The sequence below is a fragment of the Chlorocebus sabaeus genome, chromosome 11, assembly GCF_047675955.1.
Source record: "Chlorocebus sabaeus isolate Y175 chromosome 11, mChlSab1.0.hap1, whole genome shotgun sequence".
Classification (NCBI taxonomy): Eukaryota; Metazoa; Chordata; class Mammalia; order Primates; family Cercopithecidae; genus Chlorocebus; species Chlorocebus sabaeus.
Genome location: NC_132914.1, coordinates 69,521,424 through 69,546,651, shown reverse-complemented (window position 1 = coordinate 69,546,651; position 25,228 = coordinate 69,521,424). Strand labels below are relative to the sequence as shown.

Genomic DNA, 25,228 nt, shown 5'->3' with positions numbered 1-25,228 from the left:
CGACCTAAAGAAAAGTTTCAATGGAACATCTAGTTACTATTCAACTGATTGCAGTAAGCGGACTGTTACAAGGTCATGGAAGTTACACGTGTCCCATTTAAAGTTGTTAATCCAAAATGCAAATTGTTACTCTATGACAAAATTCTTTAAGCCAAAGTGGGTCGTTGTTTAGACTGTGTGTTTTTATGCACTTCAATGAGTCATTAAACCTCTGCTATTTCAGAAGAGAAGTACTCCTGCTGAATATTCAATACTATAAGCAAGTGTGTAGTCTATTTTTTTTTAAATAACCATTGGAGTAAACTAAAAACATAAGGCAATAATGCCAGCAATATGTATGTAGGAAGTGGTGCATATGTGAATAATCGTGTTATAAAAACAGAGCATAATATTCATAATTGTTTCACCATTTATGTACTAAATACGCTTACCAAAAATAAGTACTGTGTACTTGATCATCATTGTTGAAGGGTATTATGAATGCATTAAAATGACTTTCCCAGGTCATAATATTAGGTTTTCATAAAAATAAATAAAATTAGTGTCTGAGATTCATGTTTTTCTATTGGAAAGAGGCAAAACATTACGTAAGTATTATAAAGTACTGCTGTTGTCAAAACTCACATAAAGTCTTAGGAACAATATCTAATGATTGAGATGCCTTTCCCTTGGTACTTAGGGCTTTTCTTCTTGCTGTACTGGTACCCTTCTGACCCTTCAGTCTCTGGTTCCTGCTATTCTCATTGCTAATAGAGAGTACTGCTGTAATCAGAGACTTGTGTGTTTCTCGTTTCCCTCAGTCTTTCTGCTCCCTCAACCCTCTCCATCTCCCAGTATTTGATCCAAGCTAGGAGGTTCTCTGGCTGAAATACCACAACCTTTCTTTTCCTTCTCTTTTTTCTGGTGACCAGGCTCCTCTTCTTCCTACCCACCTTCTTTTCCCATTCCCTGTCTTTTGAACTCTGCTTAAGTGGTAAAAACAAACAGCAGTCAAAGGAATCTCCACGGTGACCATTTCCCCACTGTTTTGCCAGCAAGGGGAAACCCCAAAGCAAGAATGTTGGTCCTACACAACCTGGTACTAGCCCAAGTACCAGATCTCCAGCCATGGAATAGTAAAATTATATTTAATAATCACAGATGTGCTTACTAATTATCAGACATTGTTCTAAGTGCTTTATTACTGATGTCATCATCACAACAACCCTGTACAATAGAGTATCATTATTTCCACTTTCCAGAGGAGGACACTAGACACACAGCAATTAGGAAACCTGGCCAAGATCTTAAAGCTAATAAGTGGCAGAGTCAGGACATGAGGCCAAGCAGTCTGGTTCCACAGTCCATGCATAGGAGGAAGAGAATGAACACACTAAACACACACACACACACTTCCATCCAGCAACACAACAAAAGTGGACTATTTTTTAAAAGATAGAAGATTTTTTTAAATAATGTATTTTTTAAAGATGTAAAAAGTAACCAATAACCATAGTTTTTAAACTGCTTTCTTTGTCTATCCTCTGATTTTTCTTTTTTTAGTTGTGTAGTCATGAGGAAAGATGTGAATGATTAAAACAAAACTTCATCCTGCAGCACACACATAGGTGTGCCCTGGGAGGAATTAATTCTCCCTGTCCCTGTACAACTGGGGCCAGAGTTCAATAAATGTCAGGCCCACTCAGGCATTCAGAAGCTTGGAGGCAAAGAAGGCAGGAAGGGTGAGCCTGGGTTCTTCACCCTTATTCAGCTCCACGCAACATTGCCAATCTTATTCTACCTTCACAGTGCTACCACCACCATACAGCTGTGCCTGTTTGTGCATCATTTCAGGTTGTCCAGGAAACTGGAAAAAGCAGGAAGTATTTTTCACATTTGAATTTTCCAAAATTCTGCCTAGTAAAATTCTATCTGTGGGAGAAAGTATACAGTCTCCTGCAGTAGAAAGTAGGATGGCATGAACTTTGAAAAACCCTGGTGGAAGCTGGCCAGTAATGTAAATCTGGAAGGAAGTAAAGAACACGCAAAGAATTGAGAAATGATAATGACGGAGATGGTGATGATGAAGATTATGATTGCTGGGGTTGGGAGGATGAGCATGGGGGTGAAGGAGGGATGCCCTCCCTACAGACTGTAAAACATTTATGCCTTAAAGGTAAATCATTTCTTCTTCACTGTTTTTGTATCACTCCTTGAAGTCATACTTAAAGAGGTAAGTCCTATTTTTGTAAATAATATTGACCAAATGTCACCATCCTCAAGCACACCTAAAATATCATCCTGCATTATTTGCTCAAGCCCATCTATATACACAATGGCAACAATCAGTTTAAAGAAACAAACACGTTGTGCAAACCAAACAAATACAGGGAAGGCCAGCATCAGGTCCATCTTTATTTGAAAGGGATCCAAAGCAGATAGGCTCAGTTTGGAGTTGCACTGAATAAATAAAAACAAAGGCAACTGCACAGGCAACAAAAGCAAAAAATAGACAAATGGGATTGCATCAAACTAAAATGTTTCTGCACAGCAAAGGAAATAAACAATAGGGTAAAATAACAACCTATAGAATGAGAGAAAATATTTACAATCTGTACATCTGATAAGTGATTAATGACCAAAATATATAATGAAATCAAACAATTCAATAGCAAGAAAAAACAAAACCTGATTTTTTTAAGTGGGCAAAAGACCTGAATGAAAATTTCTCAAAATAAGACATTCAAATGGCCAATCGGTATATGAAAAAATGTTCAACATCACTTATCATCAGGGAAATGCAACCACAGTGAGATGTCAACTCACACCTGTAAGAATGGTTATTATCAAAAAGACAAAAGATAACAACTGTTAGCAAGGATGTGGAGCAAAAAGAACCCTTGTACACTGTTAATGAAAATGAGTACACTGTAAATTAGTATAGCCATTATGGAAAACAATATGGCGGTTCATCAAAAAATTAAAAACAGAACTACCACATGATCTGGCAATCCCACTACTGGGGGATTATATATCCAAAGAAAAAGAAATCATCATGTTGAGGAGATATCTGCAACATGTTTATTGCAGCATTCTTCACAATAGCCAATATACAGAAGGAACCTAAGAGTTCATCAATGAATGAATGGATAAAGAAAATGTATTCATACACTAAGGAAATACTATTCAGACAAACAGAAGGAAATCCTGTCGTTTGAGACAACACTGAGGAACTGGAATACTTCATGTAAGTGAATAAGCGAGGCACAAAAAGACAAATATCGCATGATCTTAGTCATATGTGGAATCTAAAAAAGTTGACCTCATTGAGTTAGAGAGTAGAATGATGTTTACCAGATACTAAGAGGTTAGGGGAAAAATGGAGTTGAGGAGTTGCTGGTCAAAGGATATATAATTACTTAGATAAGAGGAATAAGTTCAAGGGATTTACTATAAAGCAAGATGACTATAATTAATGACAATATATTATATTCTTGAAAACTGCTGAGAGTAGATGTTAAATATTCTCACCACAAAAATAGCTATATGAGGTGATGCATTTGTTAATTAACTAATTTGTTCCAAATGTATGCATACTTCAAAACATTAGGTTATACATGATAAATACATACAATTTTATGTCAATTAAAATAATTTGAAAAAAAACTGTACATTTAATTACTCTCCAGGGTGATGAAATCGAATGGCACTACAGGAAACACAGCAAGACAAACACCAATTGCATAAATTTTCTCCCTGAGTGAGTCATTATTAAATGGTCAGAGTTTTTTTTTTAGTAAACATTGTCTAGATATAGTTTTCTGGTAGCATTTTGAATTGTGTTCAAAATCCAACACTGAACTGAGTTTTGCCATATGGTTATGTGAGCCTGACACAAAAACAATGAGCTAAGTCCATTAAGGAATCATAGAAAAAAGTTTTTACAGAAACAAATGGTTCTCAAAGATTTTTTCAGTTCACAGTCCTCTATAGAGGGACAAAAAGCGATATACTCCTACTTGCCCATGTTAAGCTATCTTCTTACCAGAGTGAATGGAAGAGAAGCTGCTTTCAATCTAAAAATAATGTAGTGAATTTCTGTTTGTATTAAATACCATGAGTATTAATTCATTCCCAGAAGATTACAAGGCATCGGATCACAGAAATACCACAGGAGAGCAAATGCCTACCCAGAGATAAAATCCTCCATTCTCTCCCCAAGATTTTTGCAAAAGGATGGTCCCAATTCTCTTTGAGAACTATCACTATTATTTTCTCATTTTACTTGGAGACTATCGTTTCTCTCTAAACAATCCTTTATAGAAAAGGACCTCCTATTTTTAACGTCGTCTCACTTTGGCATGTTATAGACCGTATCAAAGTTGGTCAAAGAAAAACAGTCTCCCTTTTGAAAGTGAATAAAATGTTCTTTATCTTGGCTATATTTCCCTTTCAATCCAACCATCTGGATCTAAATTAAGGTACCCTACTTTGAACATGGGTGTGCCCACCATCTGGCTACCCAAAAGTGGCAATTATTTCAGGTAAATGAACATTTTACCTAATTCTAAGCAAGCATACTCTCCTGTCGAAGACTACAGCATAAATACATACCCATTTTTATCTGCCTGCTGCACACCTAGTTGATGAAAAAGTGAGTATGTATTCTGCCTAATTTACTTCTTGGTGTATAAACATGTTGATTTTAAGAGAATTTATTTTCAATATTCAACAAGTGCAGGAACCAAGGGTAGAGAATTTGTCTCAACTTGGGAAACCTTCGGCTTCAGGTGGGGAGCTTGTCTTCTAACCTTTGTACACTACAGTATGGAAATCAGGAAAAGCAAGTCTTCCCAGTTGTACAAAGCCAGGCTACCTACGACACCCAGCAGGGGATAAAACCTTCCAGAGGTCCAAGGTATATAGCACACAGTGGAATCTAATTTCCCTGCTGTCGCCAAAATTGTTTTGCTCGGGCCTCTGAGAAGCAAGTTGAAGAATCAGACTGATAGGATTTTAATGAGTTAGTGTTTCCGCATAGGATGAGAAGTGAACTGTATTGTAGCACTGCTCTTTTAAGCATTTCAACTTGCTCAATATGACTTCCTTTATCAGATTAAATATTTGTTTTTATCACAGAAATTATCCTATAATTAAATTGGCAAAATTATATCTAACTAAAGACCAAAATTTTTAATCATTAATCAAATGAAAATTCAGTGTTCACATCTGTGTCCTACTTGAAAGTGGGTTTTAGAATGCCAATTTACATTGCATTTTGTGGACAAAATCATCACCAAAGTCCAACCCTAGCTGAGATGCTGACAAGGGTCTGTTTAAAAATGCTCCAAGTGGCTATAGTAACAAAAAAAGTTTAATAAATAGAAAGTTTATATAACTATGAAATGGTTTATTAGATTTATTTCTTTTGCTTTATCAACTCCAGTAGAAACATCCAAGAAATTATGAGATTTACTTTAGTAATAATAATGAGGAATGAAAAAAAAAAATGAGGAACAAAGACTTCCTCTAAGATGCTGTATAGAAATAAAACAATCCTGGGATTTTCAAAACACTGTGTTCTGCATTTCTATTGGGATGATGAGTTTAACTATATGTGAACTAGGTTAAACTTCCAACCAAGTTATTTACTTCTTTGAGGAAAACTGCAAGATAGAGTTTGAATATAAATATGCACTAGGGTTACAAGAAATCAGTTACGGGTCAAGCAGAAACATCTGGTCTTTTTAAGAGTCCTGTTAATTTGAAAGCATTGACCAAAACAAGCTCAGTTCTGCCAAACATATTTTGGCATGGCTCAAAAAATGGGATTTGTCAAAAGCATTCACTTCACCACAGCAAGATGTGTCAGTAATGATATGCAACTCTCACTATTGACATTTTGACATAACAAGCTTGTTCCTAAACATAGTATGCAAATTTGTTTTCTATGCCTTTCCCCCAAATTTGATATAATTCTGGGTTTAAAAAATATTTTTAATCTGTATTGTTTAGAACGTGTCGGAGGAAGTGGTAGAAGGGGGTTTAAATTATCCATATCTGATGTCAGGAGTAAGACAGTGAATAATTTATACATTCACTTACAGGAGGTTTTAACTATCATACAACTACTAAAGCATTGGGCATTTTATTTATAGGAGGTTACTTCATAGAACTCTATAAATAATAAAACTTTTGTTTACTTTCACAACACATTGCAATTTCCCCAGCCTCTTACACAATAACTTCTTCTGAGAGTTTCCAAACACCATAAGCTGTGTCTGGTCCAGGGATTAGAGAACCAAAGTTCAAGTTCTAGCTCTCCACTGACAAGCCTGCTCACCTCCAGGGCCCTGGGCTTCTCTGAGCCCATTTTCTGCTGTTGTGAGAATCACCTGAGAAAAGAAGAGGCTCTGCCTCATTACTGATCTGCAACCTGCCTCCTCTTCTAAAGTTCTTGGTTTAATTTTTAAGCTCACTTTGGTTGTTCATCTGCCCTATAGTCATTTAATTAATCGAGGTTATTTTAGCAATGAGGGAGTTAGAGCAAAGAACAAGAATCACTTATTCATTCAACAATATACCTGAGAGCTTACTGCCACAAGACACTCATGAGAGCTAGCATTTATGGTGGATACTCTATGTGCCAGGCACAGGGGTAAGTACTTTGTAATGCATTCACTCACAGACGTCTACACCAATCCTACAAGCAGAATATTATTATTGGTATCCCCAAGTTAGAATTAAAAGTCTAGGCTCAAGAGCCAAACTCCCTGGGTCTAAATCCGTACTTTGCTCACTCTTGGTGATCTTGGTCAAGCTATGTGACCCACCTGTGCCTCCATTTCCCCGCCCGTAAAATAGGGAATGCTGATAATAGCGTCTACCTCATAGGGTTCTTGTCGGATTGAGTACATGGGTGTGCAATAAGCACTAGAAAAGGAAAAGGTTAATTACCTTCTTCAAACCTTCACCACAGTTGGATGAACAGCAGAGATTCGAACTCGGTTCTATTAGATTATGAAGTCTGAGCTCTACACAAGTGGTGAAAAGCTCAACGGACTTCCAGATTTTTTTTTTAATAAAAATACCAAAGTACCCAAATGTGAAACGCGCCAAAGATAGTAACAAGGCATTTGAAACTGACTACTAGCTTTCCCACCCTTGACCACTGGAATCATCTCCAGAGGCAGCAACTCATGAACAAACAACTTGAGTCGCCCTGCCTCAGCACAAAGCTGGCAGCGCCCGCGAGGCCACTTATCGCTGGCTCTGACCTTGGCAACCTCCACCCCCGTCCCGGTCCTCTCAGCCTATCTCTGAAAACCACTATTTTCACTCCGAAACTCAACTTGAAGTTTGGGGAAAGTTTACTCAGCCAAAGCCCATCCTCTGCTCTGCACCTGGCAGGGGACTACTAATAGGCAGGGGTGATGGGCATGTGAGGGCGGGGGTGGAGAACGGTGTGTCCCTGACCTGCCTTGACAAGCTAACCTGGATGCGCTGTTGTCTTGGCCTTCAGCGCTACGTATTTTCCCTCGACAGTAACTTGGCAAGCTTTTCATGTCACTCTGGCATCGCTCAGATTATCAGTTACCCTTCAGAAAAAGGGCCCTGCGTTTCAATGGCTAAGGAACTTTGACAGGAAAAGGAGAGGTCCTGACTAGAGGAGGGGGCGGCATTCATCTTTTGGCACCGGCGAGTCAGTTTGCGGAGTTGGCTGCAGTGAGACACCAAGGCATCTGGGAGACCCCGGGGTTCTGACTGCCCTACCCCGCTTTCGTTTCCTTCCCCCACCCCTGGCTTCCCGAGTATTGGAAACCAGCTGGGTCCCCAGGGTCGCAGGCCGCCCAGAGGTTCGAGCCGCGCGGCGGGGTGGGGCGGCGCGGAGCACCGCCTCCCTCCATACCTTCTCTCCCCGTGGAGCACATAGGAGCTGCGGAAGAAGCCCAGGAGCTCATTCTCGATGAGCGCGTTGTAGATAATCTTCAGATTGTAATTCCTCTGAGCGTCCAGTGTCCTATTCAGCACCACCACTAAGACCTGGGTTTGCGGGTAGAGGAAAAAACCGGCCACGGGGACAGCCCCAAACGCCCTGTCCTCAGCCAGCTGCACTTTCTCCACCGCCACTCGGGAAGCGTGCAGCACTACGTAGCGGGTGGCGTTCCGGCACGCGATCTCCACGTTGACCTCCCCGGAGAAGGTGAAGTTCTCCATGAAGGCGGTGAGCATCAGATTGTAGTGCAGCGGCTTCAGGTGGCCCGACAGGCGCAGCTGCGTCCACGGCTGCCACGGCTCCCGCTCCTCCTCCGACGGCTGCTGGGCCGACGGGGTCCCCGGACTGGCCACCCCACCAGCCTCAGGCTGCAAGGAGTCCCCGCCCGCGTGGTGGTTGCGCCGGGCCGATCCGGGGAGGCTCCCGTTGCCGCCGCGCTCTGGAAAGCCTGCGGGGCCACCTTCGGCGCCTGGCGTGGCACTCGCCCCGCACTCGTCGAAGCGCAGGCTGAGCAGCACGGCAAGCATGGTGACCGCAAGCAGTGCCACGAGGGACACGGCGAAGGCTAGCACAAGCCGCTTGTGTACCGCGATGTGGCGCTCCGTGGTGCGGGGTCGCACTCCCACTGAGTCTGCCCACGGGTCGGAGAGCCCCCTGCCGCCAGCGCGAAGCGCGGCGTCGTCTTCCCCCATCCTGACCGCGAAGGGTGAGCTGCTCTTCTCGGCCCCCTCCTCCTCCTCCTCCTTCTTCTTCTTCCTCTTCTTTTTCTTCTTCTTCTTTTTCTTCTCCTCCTCTTGCTCCCCCAGCTCGCCGTCCAGGGCCATCACACCGCCTCCTCCTCCTCCCCCGCCCCCTCCGGCACCCCCCGCGGGCGGGCCGCGCGGGCCACCGCCAGAGCAGGCATCGGAGAGCGCACGCGGGCCGAGGGCGCGCGACTGGGGATGCTGGCCCAGGTTCTTTTAAGACGGGTTCTGGCCACAAGCGACGGCAGCTTTCGCGACCCCCATCAGCCCCGCCTCACTCCGGACACTGGCTGCCGAGACGCCGGGCTGCGAGCTCTGGGACGCGCCTAACTTGGAAAGCGTCTTGCTTGCCCAGCGCGCGCTACTTCTCGGGCGAGCACCCTGTGCCGGGGCACATGCTGCCCCCGCCCCTGCGCGCCTGCGGCTCCCGGCTCTCCCTCCCCTGCGCCGCGCTCTCGCCTCGCTTTCCGCGGGAGCCTTCCAACCGGTCCTGGGGAGAAGGACGGGAGCTGTGGGAAGAGCGAGGGTGTAGAGAGGGAAGTTAGGGCTTCCGCTTTCTCCCCCCACTCCAGCGGCGGCGTTCAGTCCTCTGGGTGGAATGTGCTCTCAGCGGCAGTGACGGCGGCCACAGCACTGGAGGCACCCGAGCCATACACCCTGCAGCTGGAGAGGAAAGGATGGCCGAGGTGGGAGAGACTAGAGTGAACCAGCAGGAGGAAGTCCTAGGGCCGCGAAGCTACGGCGGAGATCTGTCCTGGAAAAGCCTTCTCCACCCTGGGCACTTTAAGCGGCGGTGGCGGCAAACAGCAGGAGGTTGCAGACCCGACAGCGAGCCTGCCTCATTCCAGTCTTGCTCTGCCCTCCGGAGATGACAAGTGAGAAAGAAGTGTCCGGCCGGGCCATCCCCTTCAGGTAGATGAAGCTCTGGTTTTGCTCCATATCCCCAGGGGGAGAGCTGAAGTGCGTATGTGCGAGCGCGTGTGCATGTGTGTGCGCGTGTGTGCGTGTGTGTATATACACGGGCTCCGGGTTTAGATTGCCAGGGCTACTCCAGCTGCATTGAGGGACTGAAACTCCCCGAGAAAGGCAAAGGAGAGAGAGAGCGCGCGAGGAGGCAGGAAAGGCGGGAGGGAGGGGAGCGACTGAGAGGCAGAGGCAGGCACTGGGAGATTAGAGAGCTTTTCTCCGCTCTGTCACACCAGACACCCACAGCCACAGAGGGGGTTGCTGAGCCGCCTGCAAGAAGTACATTGTAAATCTTTAGCGCAACAAGCCCCACAGTCACCCCTCTTCCTGACTCCTTAGCCCCACCGCACTCCACGGAGAGATCCTAGGAGCCTTTGGCTATTAGCATAGAGAGCAAAAGAAGATCCTGCTAGGGAGATGTGGCTGTGTCAGATTTCACATCAAGCTCGCCAGAGGATTTGGAGGATTGTATGTAAATTGAAATAAATTCTCCAAAACCTGACTGCATACATTACATTATACTGTGCGATGTGTCCAGGTGTGCAGTACTAAAATAATGGTTAGCAATGAAGCATTAAAATCCTCCGGAAATAAAGGCCAAAGCAAGGTGATGTTTTCCCCATAGGATAATTTCCATCTTTAGATTGGGGAAATGATTAAAACACAATGCCTACAGTGTAACATTCAGGACCAAAAGCTTGAGAATGAGAAAAGCTGGGCTATGAGCTTAGTAGAACAGTGAACGAATACATTCCATGATTGGTCAGTTTTTCATTTCACCTAGCCATAATTACTTTCTTGCAGCTTTCCAGCGTTACCATGAACATTGTTTAAACTTTGTTAGGATAGTTATCAATAGACAGTTTGCTGACAGCAGGCAGCATCAAAATAGGTTCATAGCCCATTGGCTGGTTATGGACTCTTGTCTGAGTATATTGGAGTTTAAAATTATAGTGCAGAGTATGTATAAATATGTAGGATATCCAACCCTCAGAATTTGTGTGAAGAATTCTTAATTGGAACAATATTCAGAACACAGCCACCCCAAAGGTGACAGCTAAGAAGCAGGAGTCTCCAGTGTTTAATAAAACAAAGTGTGATTGGCTTATGGGTTAATTTAAAAAGTGAATAATAGAAAGAAAATGAGGTAATTCCTTTTTAAATGTTTCTTTCATGTCTTCAAATCTTGAAGGCATTTTACAAATCATGTCCATAGCTATTTTCTTACAAAAAGAAACAGTTAATGCTTCTGGCTTTGGAGTACTGAAAATAGGCAGTTAAAATATTGTGTTTGCCTTTAAAAGCTTGACCAAAGAGACCCATTACACATTAACCTTAGCCTGATAACCACTAAAAACACAGCCCTGCTCGAGGAAGCCCTTTTTCATTTATCCCCAGATGGGATACATGCTTAATGCCATGCATTCTAAATGTCCATTTGAATCATTTTTAAATGATGATGAAAATAAGTGCCAGGGTGGGATTTTTTAAGCATGTTGTATGTGGGCCGTTAGCAACAGACCAAGGGAAATGCCACATTCTGTTCAAGTTACTTTTTTCTGCTCTGTTTTTAAATGTCTGTGCTCTTGCTGTCCATATGCATCTGGCTATATGCATTTTAAGAGTTGAGGAGTTGCGGTTCCTTGGTTTGTTTTCACAGAATCAGGAACTATAGTGCAAGCAAGTAAGAGGAGCCCTGAGATCCTCAGCAGGTCACCAGACTTCTCTGACTTTAGGGTTTTAAACTGGTAATTCAGTATTACTGATCCAATATCCATGGATTTAGTGCATTTGTTTATCAGAGGCTTCTGGAATCCTCCCCAGGAGTCTAAGAACCACTGCCTAAAGGAAGAAGTTACCCACTAAGGGATCTTGAAGACTTTCTCTTTCTAAAACATTAGTCAAGAAAAGATTCAAAGAAGGCTTTTTCTGTTTGTCTTTTTTTAAAAATGTGTACAAATTTGTGGGATACATGAGAAATTTTGTTACATGCACATAATGTGTAGTGATCAAGTCAGGGTATTTAAGGTGTCCATCACCTGAGTATAATACATTTTTGCAAGGTATAGTTACCCTATTCTGCTGTCAAACATTGAAGAGCTAGATTCCTTCTGTCTTACTGTGTGTTTGTACCCTTTAACCCAGTTCTCTTCATCTTTCCCCTTTCCCTCACTCATGGTCTCAGTCTGTTTTTTCCTCTCTTTACCTCCATCTATTCTTCTTTGTATTTTATCAATGTGTGTATGTACTTCTGAAAATTACCACAAGGAAAGTCTCAAATATTTCTTACTAGTTCATGGATTCCCCTTAAATGTAACTTTGCATAATAAAACTTACTATCAAGATCAAATAGGTAAATATTTCCTCCTTTCATATCAGTGTTACAGAGGTTTTCAGTGAGTTTTCTTTTTTTAATTTCTGAAAGTATATAGCACACTTTCCCAAAGAAGCAAGCACCTTAGTAAAATAATTTTTAAATATTATTTTTCTACAGAATGTTCATCCTACCTTCAAAGCAAAAGTGGAGGGGTGAAATTTCAGATTGTGTACCTCAGAAAAATAGTAAAGACATAATTTACTAATATTCCTTTTTAAAGTTGCTTTCAGTGTTATAGGTCACTGGATTCGAGATAGGTTTGATTTTGCCAATACTAGAGCCATGTGGTGCTGTAAACAAGGAAATTAAACTCCCCAAAGTACCTGATGCTTCTCTCAGAAACATGTTTATTTGTTAGGAGAATTTTATGATTACTTTATTTAGCTAATAAATATCACTAAAGTCATGATGTGGCCATATTTGATTCAGGGGCTTGTAAAAGTAAAAATTGTCTGAATATTTAATATACATGAGGCCAAACAGAAGTTGTTTTTAATAAAATCTACACCTTGGTCCTGAAATGATCAAAATGAACTATCTTCAGTGAATGTATTGGCTTCAGGGTCTTCCTCTTTGATTGTTTACAATTTAACTGCCTTTTTTTCTTTTCTTTTCACACTGGGTTGTATATAGAAGCACATAGTTAGGTGTCCTTGGATACTCAGTCTCTTCACATGTGAGTAAAACCTCATGTCCGGAAACAGCTTGGCTCGGGAGAAAGAGCTAGATCCTGATCACCATCTTCCTCCATTGTCCTAACCCAGTTACTTAATGGACTCAATTTCTCAATGTGTTCATGTAAAGGAGTTAGATTTGGGGGTATCTTTCTGCTCTGGACTTCTGTGAAAAATATACAGAAGCTAATATACTACCCTCTTTATGTTCTCAAAAAATATTTAATTAATCTTCATGAGAAGCCAAACAATAATTCAACTAAAAACTAAAACTTTAATGGGTAAATAAATTTTATAAAAGCACACTGTACTAGAAACAGTACAGGGGAAACAAACAAATCTTACTATTCTGGCAGTCAAAACTAGGCTGATGTATCATATGAGAGGGATATGTTTCTGAAGACCTCCCTCAACTGGAAACCAATATGAAAAAAGGATGGTGAAGTTTCTGTTTAGCAGCTGAAGTGGTGCCGCCATGTGGCAATAGCAAAACAGCAGTTTGAAATTTGAAACTGATCATTTGATGAAATGTTTAATTTAGAGCAATTAACATTACTGCAAAGTTTATTAATATTTTTATATTGCAAACTTTCAAAATTTTATAACATTTGACCCACTGATCTGTTGATGTTGTTGTGGGGTTTCATATAAGAACTACCCTTCCAGACAGAACATTCCTCAAGATCTTAAAGATGAGGAAAGAATTATTTAAAATTAACTATAATCGAGATAGTGAAATTTCATGATTTCTGTAGTTTGTCACAACAATTAACACCTTCATTTAACTATTAATTGTCTGACTTGTTATTTGAAAGGATTAATCTAAATGGAATTTACATCTAAATTTGATTATATCTTTTTAACCTCATAAAAACCTGTGAAACCATGAATTTGTTTTTATCTTTTTTCATTTTTTATTTTTACTTTTATTGTATTTATTTTAGAGATTAGGTCTCACTTGTCACCCAGGCTGGAGTGCAATGGTGTGATAAGAGCTCATTGTAGCCTCGTACTTGAAGTTGTTTTTAACATAAATATTTCCTAACCTATTAATATAATACTATGTGTTATTCATCCCAGAAAAGTCTCCTGAGTATGTTTATACCAAGCTAGAACAAGCCTCACAGCATAAAATGGATATCTCTAGAGAGCAAATGTAAGGAAAAGAGTGACCAAATAATTCAAGTGTCATTTCCAATTTTAGCATTACATGTTATATCCAAAGAGAGAATTAGTATCTCAAGAAAGTTGTATCATTATTTGAGGGGCTCTAATGCTAGGTTAAAACACTTTAGCATTCACTCTAGACTCTTTGGTTTATGACTTCTATAAGAAAGCTCTATAAAAAGGCAAAGTATATATCATGGAAATGTTTACAATTTGTTCATGAAACATGCAAACATAATATAGACCAAAGTCTACAAACAATAGAAATTAAGTATTGTTCTGGAAATGTTTCCATTGAATTAGTTAATTTGTCTAGTCACTCAAGAAATTGAAATAGTGAATATACTCCTATAATTGTTACCATGAACTTAAATTGCTCACATCCATGTTTCCAGATAAATATGGCAGGAAGAATTAATGAAAATAATAATAATCACTAAGATTTTTCAAGGGCTTAACTGGTGCCAAGTATTTGTCTAAGCATTTTATGCTGTCTTATGTAATCATGAAAATCACTGCCTTCAGGTCAATGCTATTATTTCTTCCACTTGACAAATCAGGAAACTGAGGCTAAAAAAGATTAAATATCTTGGCCAGAGTCATTTAATTAGTAGATGGCAGAGCTGGAATTCAAAGCCAGCAGGTCATTTCATTACCTTTACACTTAACCTTTATGTCATACTCCTTCCTGAAAGGTAAGCCAAATATGAACTATCCAATTGCATAATGAATACTTGCTACATAAATTATGAAGTCAGTGCCAGGCACTATGCTAGTGATGTATCACTGAAGCAAACATGCCTGGTCTATACTCTCCTTGGAGAGGATAGTGCCTAGCACAAGATAAGTGCTATGTGTTTGTTGAATAAATGAATAGAGAATAATCTAGTATGACCCTGAACAGATAAATAATTATAATTTTGTAAGATAATGATAAAAAGAAAACCTGACAACATTATTACTCCTGGATTGAGAACTAAGTAATTGAAAGAGTAGACTATAGCTTATTTTCATACTGCAGAATAAGCAGTTTACATGTTTTAGGAATCTTACCTCTTCAATGCATCCAAAAATATATATTTAACCCAGGCTTATTTGACAGCACAAATTTACATAATTTGAATGGTGCCTCACCTATTTCAAACCATGAAAAGTATCTGCTTCAAAGGCACAATAGAGAAATATTAATGTAAAGTCACATAAAGACATCTCCTGCTTTATTTCATCCACATGTATCTTCTAGTCCACGTACTTTTTTCTGTCTTCCAATCATTTATTTCCCATTCTTTCATTTAATAATGAAATATTGTTTATCATTTAAAAACTTTGCTTACTACAGATAGATTCTGCTTACTACCTACATGTTTATCAATATAGCTGTTTAAATGGGGTAATTACAGTATTTTCTTGAATCTGAGTAACAAGTGATTATTATAAATGGGTTGATGAAGAGACATTGGAAGAAATATGGTGAAATTTTTCTTTTAGATAATGAAATATCACTAGTATTGAGGTCATATAGCTGTATGTAAAATTTAAAACCTAATTTTGAACTACAGTGTTTTCTTATTTTTAATGATATATAACATAATATAAAATATATATAGTTTTGCTAAGTGAGGATTCTGGTCAAAGATACAGTCATGTTAACATGAGAAACACCCCTTCTGTTAGAGAATAGATCACAATATGTGTATATATAGCAAATATACAACAATAATTATAATTGTTTTATTTTAAAACCTCACTGAATTCCTACTTTCAAACTATAGAAAAAAGATGTATTCTGATTTTTTTCTTCAGGTACTAGATCTGTACATAAATAATATATTTTCTTAATCGTGAACTGAAAAATAGCTCTTCTTTGGGGGGAGGGGGGATCCATGCCTTTTCGTTGCTTATATTCAGAGATGTTTGCTAGAAAACTACCAGTTTCTTCCACCACATGACACTATAAGAATCCTTCATGACACTATAAGAAACCTCTTTAATTTCAGGGTTACACACCAAGGCTACACCAGCATCATATCATTTTTTCTTTCTCTGTACATGTTTTCCTGAGAGTATATTGTCCCATTCACATCCCTATATAGTCTCTGAAGTTACTCTCCAGGTGCCTTGAAAGTTAGGTGAAAAATATATTTGGGTCCAAGAATTAGTCCTGAAGTTCAAACAATTAGACTTTGGCTAAAATGGCTTTTTCTTGGCCATTAAAAAATTTATTTGTGTGCTATAATTACAAATACTAAATCTAAATATGTTAGTATGCTTTGTATTATAAAGTTAAATATGTTGGGTCTTTTCTTTTACATTTATATTAACAACATTAAGCACTAGGCACTATACAAAAGATAAAAGAGAAACAGAGTTTATAACCAAATAATAATCATGGAATCTGTATCTGGAAAGAGATATAACTTTCCTACAAAATAACTACACAAAAAGTTCAATTACTAATTCTTGAAAATAGCCAGCTGCTTGATGGAATGAAACTTTTGGATCTAGAACAGTCTCTATTAAAAAAAAAAATGAACCTAAAGATGACTATTTTGGGTTATCAGCATATTAAAATTTGGTATCACTTTATGAAATAAATTTAATTCTCATAATAGAATTAATGTAATATCTAACTTGCCTGTGATCTTCACTTTTGTCACTTTTCTCTTTGGTGCCACCTTGTGGGTCAGCCAGTAACAATACATATATAGGGTTTGGAGGGTTTTTAGGTTTTTAACTGTTCTTGTATTAAAGTTAGACTTACAAAGAAATGTGATACAATTCACATGTGAGGCAATTTTGTTTGTTTTCTCAGAGAAGCAACCACTTCACAAGAAGATTCTGAAGTTGGCCATTTTGAACCCCAGAACAGTTTCTCATAGATTAGAAATATTGGAATCTGCACAGAAATCGATATTCATTTACAAGATCATCATCAAACTTATCTTGCATAACATAAGTGGCAAGCTCTGACTTGTGATTTTTTCATAAGAAAAATGTTTTTTAACTCAGTATCATCATTTCTACAACAGTGTCCCATGATAATTGATTCTAGGTGATTTGAAACACTGTTTAGTCCTGTTTTAGAAAAAGCTCCTGTATCTGATTTAGTCTCATATGCAGCTTACTTCTAACATCAGATTGAATTTGCATTGAGTTACCTTACTCAGTTTGCTTTTTAATTATGTTGCACTTACAAGGGAATAAGGAAAAGTCACTATAGTGTGTTGAAATGTCTTTTTTAATTGAGACACACAGGAAATGTGTTATAGGTTCCCAAACCTTCTTCATGTATTAGACATGTTATAATAATCTTTTGAATAGCCAAGTGAAAAGAACATGTTAGAATTTATTGCTACATTTTTGTGTGTTGTGGTGGAGAAATAAATTTTTAAATTGCATTTATGGAGTCATTTCAGAACAAGTAGAAATCATATGTAATCTGGTCACTTTGAATGTGTAAGTGTTTGTATCTGAACTCCTCCTGCCCTATTAAGAGTTGAAGGTTGTACTATATGTTACTCAAAAAGTAATTTTCCCCGGATGTGCAATAAGGCCTCAGATTTGACCTATAACCTGAATGTCATAAGCTATCCATTATCTATGCTGGAAGCACACCACTAACCACAAAAAAAATTTAAGTATTTTTATAGGCTTGCTAAAATCTGATTATAGAACCAAGGCAGTCAAATACCATGAGTAAGACTGCAGAAACCCCAGAATTTAACTCCCTAGTTATTCTTAATGAGCGAATACTATGCTTTGTGTCTAAAAGCAATGTATTACACTTTCCAATTCAGAAAATGCATTTTAATTGCTATGCCCATTGATACATCAATCTGTCCATGACATTCTGACATATATATACAGTTTCCTATGGATTTGGTATAGGAACAAATTAAAAGATACACTAGAATGGTAACATTTAATCTATAATCCTCCATTTAACCTTTATGTGGCTGTCACTGAACAAGTCCTGTTTTTAGAGTTGAACCAAAAAACAAAAACAAGAACAAAAAAAACATGCACACACACTAGAGAAAGTGTGTTTTTTAACCTGGAGACCGTGAAAAAGTTTTGACCATTCCCCCACCCCCATGCTTCAACTTTAGCTTTGATAGTGAGAGTATGTCTTCCTTCAGTTTAAGTTGAACATACTTCTGCATAAGACCCTCCAGAAAACCTCTTGAACACATACAGTTTTGGGGGCAATGGGGACTGAACTATGTACAAATACGTGATACCTCAGCACACAATTCCTGGGATAAATTTTATCCTCTTCTCATTTTTATTCTTGTTAACTACATGGGGTTTTTTAAACAAGTTACCAGAAGCAAAACACATTTTACCTTTACTCTGATACATGTTTCAAATTAAGCAGATCCTAATTAATTAGGTTACATTATATAACAATAGCCTTTTTAATATAATATGGTTTTTATGATCTCTCTTTGATTTTTCTTAAAATGAGACCGCACTAAAGATTTTCTTGACATTTCTGAGAATTTCATTTTCAGTTTCAAGAAATTATTTATTCATTTAATCTTTCAATGTGGAAAAGTAATGAATATTGATTCATTTTTAGAAGCGCTAACATTCAACTAGGTAAACTTCATATGTGATGGCTATTAATGTTCTCTTTCATCTTCTAGACAGAAAATCAAAGCTATTTAAAGTAAAGGATTTGTTTCAAATCAATGTCTACAAGTTAACATTAATGTTTACAAACACTTTCTGTGATCATTGTGTCTTATTTGGGTGTATATATGTCTTGACATCTATCTGTAAAGATGTAGTTGCAAGTAGATGAGAGACGAATGTTCATGTTTCTATATGGTCTGAATAAAAGTGTTATCACTATGCTAACCTGCAGTGTTATAAAATGCACCAGTAGCTCTTTGTGCTACTCCTTCATTTTCAGTGGTTACCGAGATAGTCAAATTAAAATGCTGATGTGATAATCATCCAAATATTTAATTCTAACACTAGGCTTATAGACTTTTTTTATTTCTATGAGATTTACCTATAGTAGATTTCTGTTTAATGTTCAATGTTCTATAGCAGTTTCCTTTTAAATGTTCAGAGCAGGAGCTATACCCTCTAGGATGTGCAAATAATCAAGTCTTAGCAACATTATAAAATATAATCCACATTATGAATCAAACAGAATGAGCCTTCAGATCTGATTGCCTAAGGCTCAAAATGTTAATGCTCCTGAAACACCTTGTACATATTAGCTAGTTGAAATTGCATTAAAACAAGAGAACGAATTGTAGTCTTGACCTCAGTCTCACTTCACCAGTCTTTGCCTGCTACTGCCAGCCTGAGAGGGGAGCTTCTGCTCTGTAGATGGATGGACAGCTGCTGATCTTCACCTCCTGTCTGTTCCCACAATTCCAAAAGAATTAGGCCTGAGAAACTTTATCTTCTGGTGTTCTATTGTGAACTGACTTTATTAAATTTTTTCCAAAGTTCAATGTTCTTCAGTTCTTTCTTGGGAGTGCAAATTGAAGAGACACAGAGTCAGTTCCAAATGAACTGAAATTGTTTTGTAAAAAATTAATTCAAACAATAATGCCATGGAAGAGCACTTTGAATTTTTCAATTCCCAGGCTATTGATTCTAAAAAAGAAACAATTCTAAATTATCCACATGCTCTCATTTATTAGTCTAGAGCTCTTGCCCAAAGAATTATTTGCCAAGGTAATATATAGAACATCAGGATGATTTACTTGCTTTTCTAATACCGTTTTGCCCACAAACTCTATGGAACTGAAAGCATGTCAGCAGCAAAAGAAGGTCCACTAGCAGCTATAAAAGAGAGCTCACTAATGAACAATAAATATCTAAAAGTAAAGGGAAAGGAGCTGAATTCCATTTTCAAAAGCCAAACTTCTGCAGTAGGTAAATATCACAGATAGCATTGCTTATTATTTATAATCACCAAGAGTAATTTATCATTTATTTAAGTCCTCAAAATATGTCGCTGCCAGCCACATTTCCACTTGCAGAAAAGTTTGTTATGACTGCCTGGTTTTGTAAAGTCCAGACAACTTTACACTAAACTTAATAACGTTCATTTACTCAAAAGCTATTCTAAAATTGTGTAGTTAATGAACACTAAATGAAAGTTAGTGCTTTAACTGAAAGATAATTTTCTATACCCTTTGGAGTCCAGTCCAGTACCATCAAGATCTGGGAAAATACAACTGGTAAGCACTTTGACTTTTTCTCAGAAAATCATTATCTACTTCCTTCATACTTACTTAACATCTCAAGAAGAGGAAAGAAAGGCAGGGGGAGGAGAAATATCTAAAATTTTAATCTAAATCTTTCTTAAACTGTACCTTTCAAATACATAAAATACTGTGTGAAAGGGTTGTAAAAAGTAGTATCTAGTAATGACTTCCAACTCTATAACTTGGTATAAGCCTTATGGAAAGTAATTTACCAACGGCTGTCAAAATTCACAAATCTAAAGACTGTAGCAAGACTCTTGAGATACCTTGTAACTATTGGCATGATTCTCTTCTACTAGAATGGAAGTTTCTTAGAGGGCAGGAAACACATATGTTCATTTCTGTATCCACAGAGCAAGCAAAGATTCTGAGACATACTGTTCTTCATATGCATATTTCGAATGAATGAAGGCTCCATTTGGTCGTATTTATCATCAGCTTCTTGGCCCTTACTACTCCCTTCTCTCATTTAAAGCTTGTGTCTTCTTCCCTGCCCAGCACTCTTTTGGTTGCATACCTGATAAGGGTGCTCTTCAGCTTGGCCTCCTTTGACTTTATTCCTCCCCTGTTCTACTTTTAGAGTCTCAATAAACTCTTATTTCTTATAGTGGAAAAATGCATTTATAAATCAAGACTGCGCATTGAATTTGCTCATTGCCGCTCAGGTGTTGTTGCTCCCATGTCCAGTTGCTCCCAGTGAGCCACTCTATTGGAGTTGGTCCCACATCCAAGACCCTACTCTTCCCTAGCTCTAGCCTAGAAACTTGTCACCAGAGCATTAATCTACATTTTAGAGAGGATTGTCTACCAAAAAGAACTGCATCATTTTTCCTGAATAAATAATATGTTCTAGAATCAGTGTGTGATCCTATCAGCTTCCTTGTTGGAAACCAAATGATGGTTCTCCTGGAGAAAGAATTCAACTAAATGTTGAAACAATTTAGGCTGTACAATAGAGTCATACTTGACAAAAGAGTTAGATTTTGAAATCAGCATATAAGGTAAGAAGTACCTAATGTCAAATTTGCACTTGAAAAAAAAATTCCTAAACTGTGTACACTTCACATTAAACCATGATTTTGCAGATCCATTCCTATACAGCAACATTTATATATAGACGTGCATAGAAAGTATGTGCCATCTTACAATATTTTCAGTATTTTAATTAAGTTGAATTTGAATAAATAAAATACTCACATGCTATAACTCGGCTGTTTTAAGAACACTGCTACCAATTCACTACTATGTTTACGTGATGCCTAAATAGCCAGTCAATGCAGAAAGGTCAGTTAGAAAATGATGCCAATGCTTGTTTTTCTTTCTTTCCATTGAAAGGGTGCCGGTGAGTGTCACGGTCCACACAAACTGGGAGCTGGAGTGGGCATGAAGGCAGTTTGACGGGAGTCAGGGTCTATGGAGGGAGGGCTGCTGAGCAGGGCAGAGACCTGGTAGAATCAGATGCTTGGCTCCTCACAGGGAGTCCACTTTCTTAATGCTGGAGAAGGTACAAACATGGAAAGAGGAAAAGTTGAGGTGAATGATGTGGTATTAGATTGCAGTTGGAAGAGTGGATATATAAGTATATATGACATGTAAATAAACATGGATTTAAGGGTCTGTCTGTATGTATCCATTGAAGGAACCTGGGAGCAACAATGCCTGAGCAGCACTGAGCAAATTTAATGCCTGGTCTTGATTTCTAAATGCATCTTTCCACTGTAAGAAACAAGAGTTTATTGAGACTCTAAAAGTAGAACAAGGGAAGAATAAGGAGCTTTGAACATGTTGGGTCAGAAGGTAAGAAAGTTCTCAGAAAAACGATGAGAACATGACCAAATAATCCAGGAGCCACCTTGAAGGAGCTCCTACTGACCAAATCTGGAAAAACTTAAGCATAAAAATAAGTAATGAGAATAATGGGATTATAATCCACTGCATAAAGAGGAACCCATGAATCCACAATTATATAATAAGTAAATAGGTAAATGGGAAGAAGATAAACAGTTAAGAGATTGGGTAAGAGATTATTTCTTAAATTAGAATGCCAAGTAATAAATACAAAAGGAATTCAAGCAAGACATCAATAAATGCTAAAATTAGTGGATGAAAGTGAGATGAGAAACAGAATTTTACAGAGTTTCAAAGTATCTTTTTACAAAATGTTTAATTACAAAGGGAGAAAAAGTTAATGTTATAGTGGAGAAGCCTAACAGACACTATCTGATGAAGTGATCAAAGTTAACACTCCCAGTAATTGGAAAAATCAATATCATATGTCACTTAATCAAATGCAATGAGAAAAACACAACGTCACTTCTCTAAAATTTATAGCCTGGTTATAATCAAGAGGAAACATCGGACAACAGAAATTTGGAGAACTTCTACTGAATAACTGACCTTCAAACATATCAAGGTCATGAAAGTCAACTAGAGACTGCAGAACTCATTCAGACAAAAAGAAGGTAGAGAGACATGGCAGACAATGGAGTGTAATGTCTTCTCCTGAACTGGACCTTTTTACTATAAAGACATTATGAGAACAACTGGCAAAACTTGAATCGAGTCTCTGGGAGAAGTATATTCAGGAGTCCACAATACTATTCATGCAAATTTATTAAATTCATTCATGCAGATTTTCTGTAAGTTTGAAATTATTTGAAAATGAAAAAAATAAAACAAAACCAACTTTATTCTTATTAATTCTTTTTTTAAGCTCTCACTGCAACTCTAAAGTTATACAAGCCAAGAAAGGAACATTAATGGGAAATTAATGACAGTATCAATAAAATGTAAAAGAAGATCAACTAATTACATAACATCAACCAACCAATTTTTTCAAAACAGGTTTTACTGTTTGGAGTTTCTCTACTCTGCTGGCATCGTGTAGGTACCATCTTTGCTTATTCACATTTTCCCTTCACATAGCCTGTGTACCCATTTTAAACACAGCAGAAGATACTTTGAGAATACCTTCTGCACTACTTTTATCTTTTATTTTCTTTCCTTTTCTTACCTTCCTTCCTACTCTCCTTTATTTTTGGAAGCTGCACTCACCCTACTGGAAGAACCTATTCTGAACATAAAGTAGTTTGCCTCATCCTGCTCATCCTCATGACAAATAGGTTAAGTAGCATCTGGTAAGACAAGAGAAGAGAATAACTACACATTTACCCTTCTGCACCCTCATCTTCTACCCAGCTGTCTCTCCTCCCCCTTCCTCTTCATCACTATTTTCCCCTTCTTTGGACCAGAGATTTAAACTGTTCTTAAAATTTATTAAAGAGAAGTGGACCTCCAGCAAATTTTCTTGCCCCTATAATCTAAAGTATTCAAACTCCTCACTTGAAACATGAAAGAAAATCAGGGTGTAAACGTTCCCCTTTTTAAACTTTTTTATTTTCTCAACCATCTTCCTCTGCATTAAGTCAGGGTTTTGTAACAGTCTGCCACTCTAAACAGCACTTGTCAGGAATGTGTGAAGTTATTAAAAGAGAAAGAACTTTAGAAGATCTAAATTCAAATTACCTTGACTACCATTCTTTAGTAATAAAAGGGGAGGTAGAAAGAAGACAGTAACCACCAGATTGTCTAAAATCTCCGGCAATATTCATCCATCTAAAGCATCTGCGAAACAATGACCCCAAGTTATATTGGGAGAGATATTTTAGCTCTCTTGCCTGAATCTAACTCACAGAAACTTGGGAAATGTCAAAAATCCCTTATTCTAAATGCTTGGGTCAAGAAGTGTTTTGGATTTCAAATTCTGGAATATTTGCATATACATAGTGAGATATTAGGGGTGGGACCCAAGTCTAAACACAAAATTCATTTATGTTTTATATGCCCTTTAGACACCATAGCCTGAAGGTAATTTAATATAATTTTTTAATAGTTTTGGGCATGAAACAAAGTTTTGACTGTTTTGACTGTGACCCATTACCTAAAGTCAGGTGTGGAATTTTACACTTGTGACCTGGAGTGCATCATGTTGGCATTCAAATAGTCTTGGATTTTGGAGCGTCAGATTTCAGATTTTTGGATTAAGGATGTTCAACCCGTATTAGATAGCCTGGTGCTTTTCTCCTCATAATCACTCCAATAATTATGAAAGGATAATCATAAAGATGACAACAATTACAACAAAGATGATTTAAAAAATTAAGCCACTTGGCAGCACTATTTGTGGCCTCATGAAAATGATTCCCAATGTCATAATTCCCTCCCAGATTCCCACAATAAAAAACTATTGGAACTAGAACTGCATACCGCACTTACTGGTCATTTCACATGATGCCATGTTCAGGCATAGCTGGTATGAGTGCTGTTTGCTTTCACCAGTGGAGCCATTCTCAGTAAGCTTCATCTCTGTGCTGATGAGAGCCTGGGTCTGTTCTTCTGGCCCAGGATCTTCTCCACATCTCTCACACGACTGCAGCTCTCCTTTAGATATTCTGTGTACCACAGGAAGGGGCTCAGATGTATTCCCCAATTTAAAGCAATCTCTTTTCAACATGGTAACTAATGCAAGTATTAGACCACAAGGCTTCTCTTTGGAAACTTGTCCAAAGGAGGTTGTCATCTCTGCTATTCATTCATTCATTCATTTATTCAATAAATATTTATTAAGCAACAACTGTGTGCCAGGTACTGTTTTTGGCATAGTGAACAAAACAGATTAAAACTACTAATCTTGTGGAATTTGCATTGTAATAGGGGAAACAGACAAATATTTTAAAAATGAAGTAAAATAGATAGGGAGAAGAACAAGGAGATAAGGAGTGCTGGGCCCAGGAAGAAGGGTTACAATACTAAATATGATAATTAGGGAAGCCCTCAAATTTGAACAAGGATCTGTAGGAAGTGATATGTTGATATCTGGGGAAGAGGGAACAACAAAAGCAAAGGAATTGATACAAGAATGTCGCTGGTATCTGAGATATGGCAAGCAGGTCTAGGTGGCCAGAGTGGAGTAAGATAGGAAAAAAGGAAAAGTAGGTAGGGTTGGAAAAATCATGGGGAGCCAAGACTGAATAAGGTTTTGTAGGCTATTGTAAGTACTTTGACTTCTACTAAATGATGGAAAGCAACTG

At 38.3% G+C, this 25,228-nt stretch overlaps 1 protein-coding gene across 1 annotated transcript in view; it reads right to left on the bottom strand.

The window, feature by feature from the left end:
• The window catches only part of TRHDE (thyrotropin releasing hormone degrading enzyme), a 417,786-nt gene extending 408,987 nt beyond the window's left edge, over nucleotides 1-8,799 (bottom strand). The window contains exon 1 of the mRNA XM_008004042.3: nucleotides 7,889-8,799. Coding sequence (XP_008002233.2) covers nucleotides 7,889-8,799 — 911 coding nt within the window. The remainder of the gene's footprint in view (nucleotides 1-7,888) is intronic.
• Nucleotides 8,800-25,228: the final 16,429 nt, after the last annotated feature.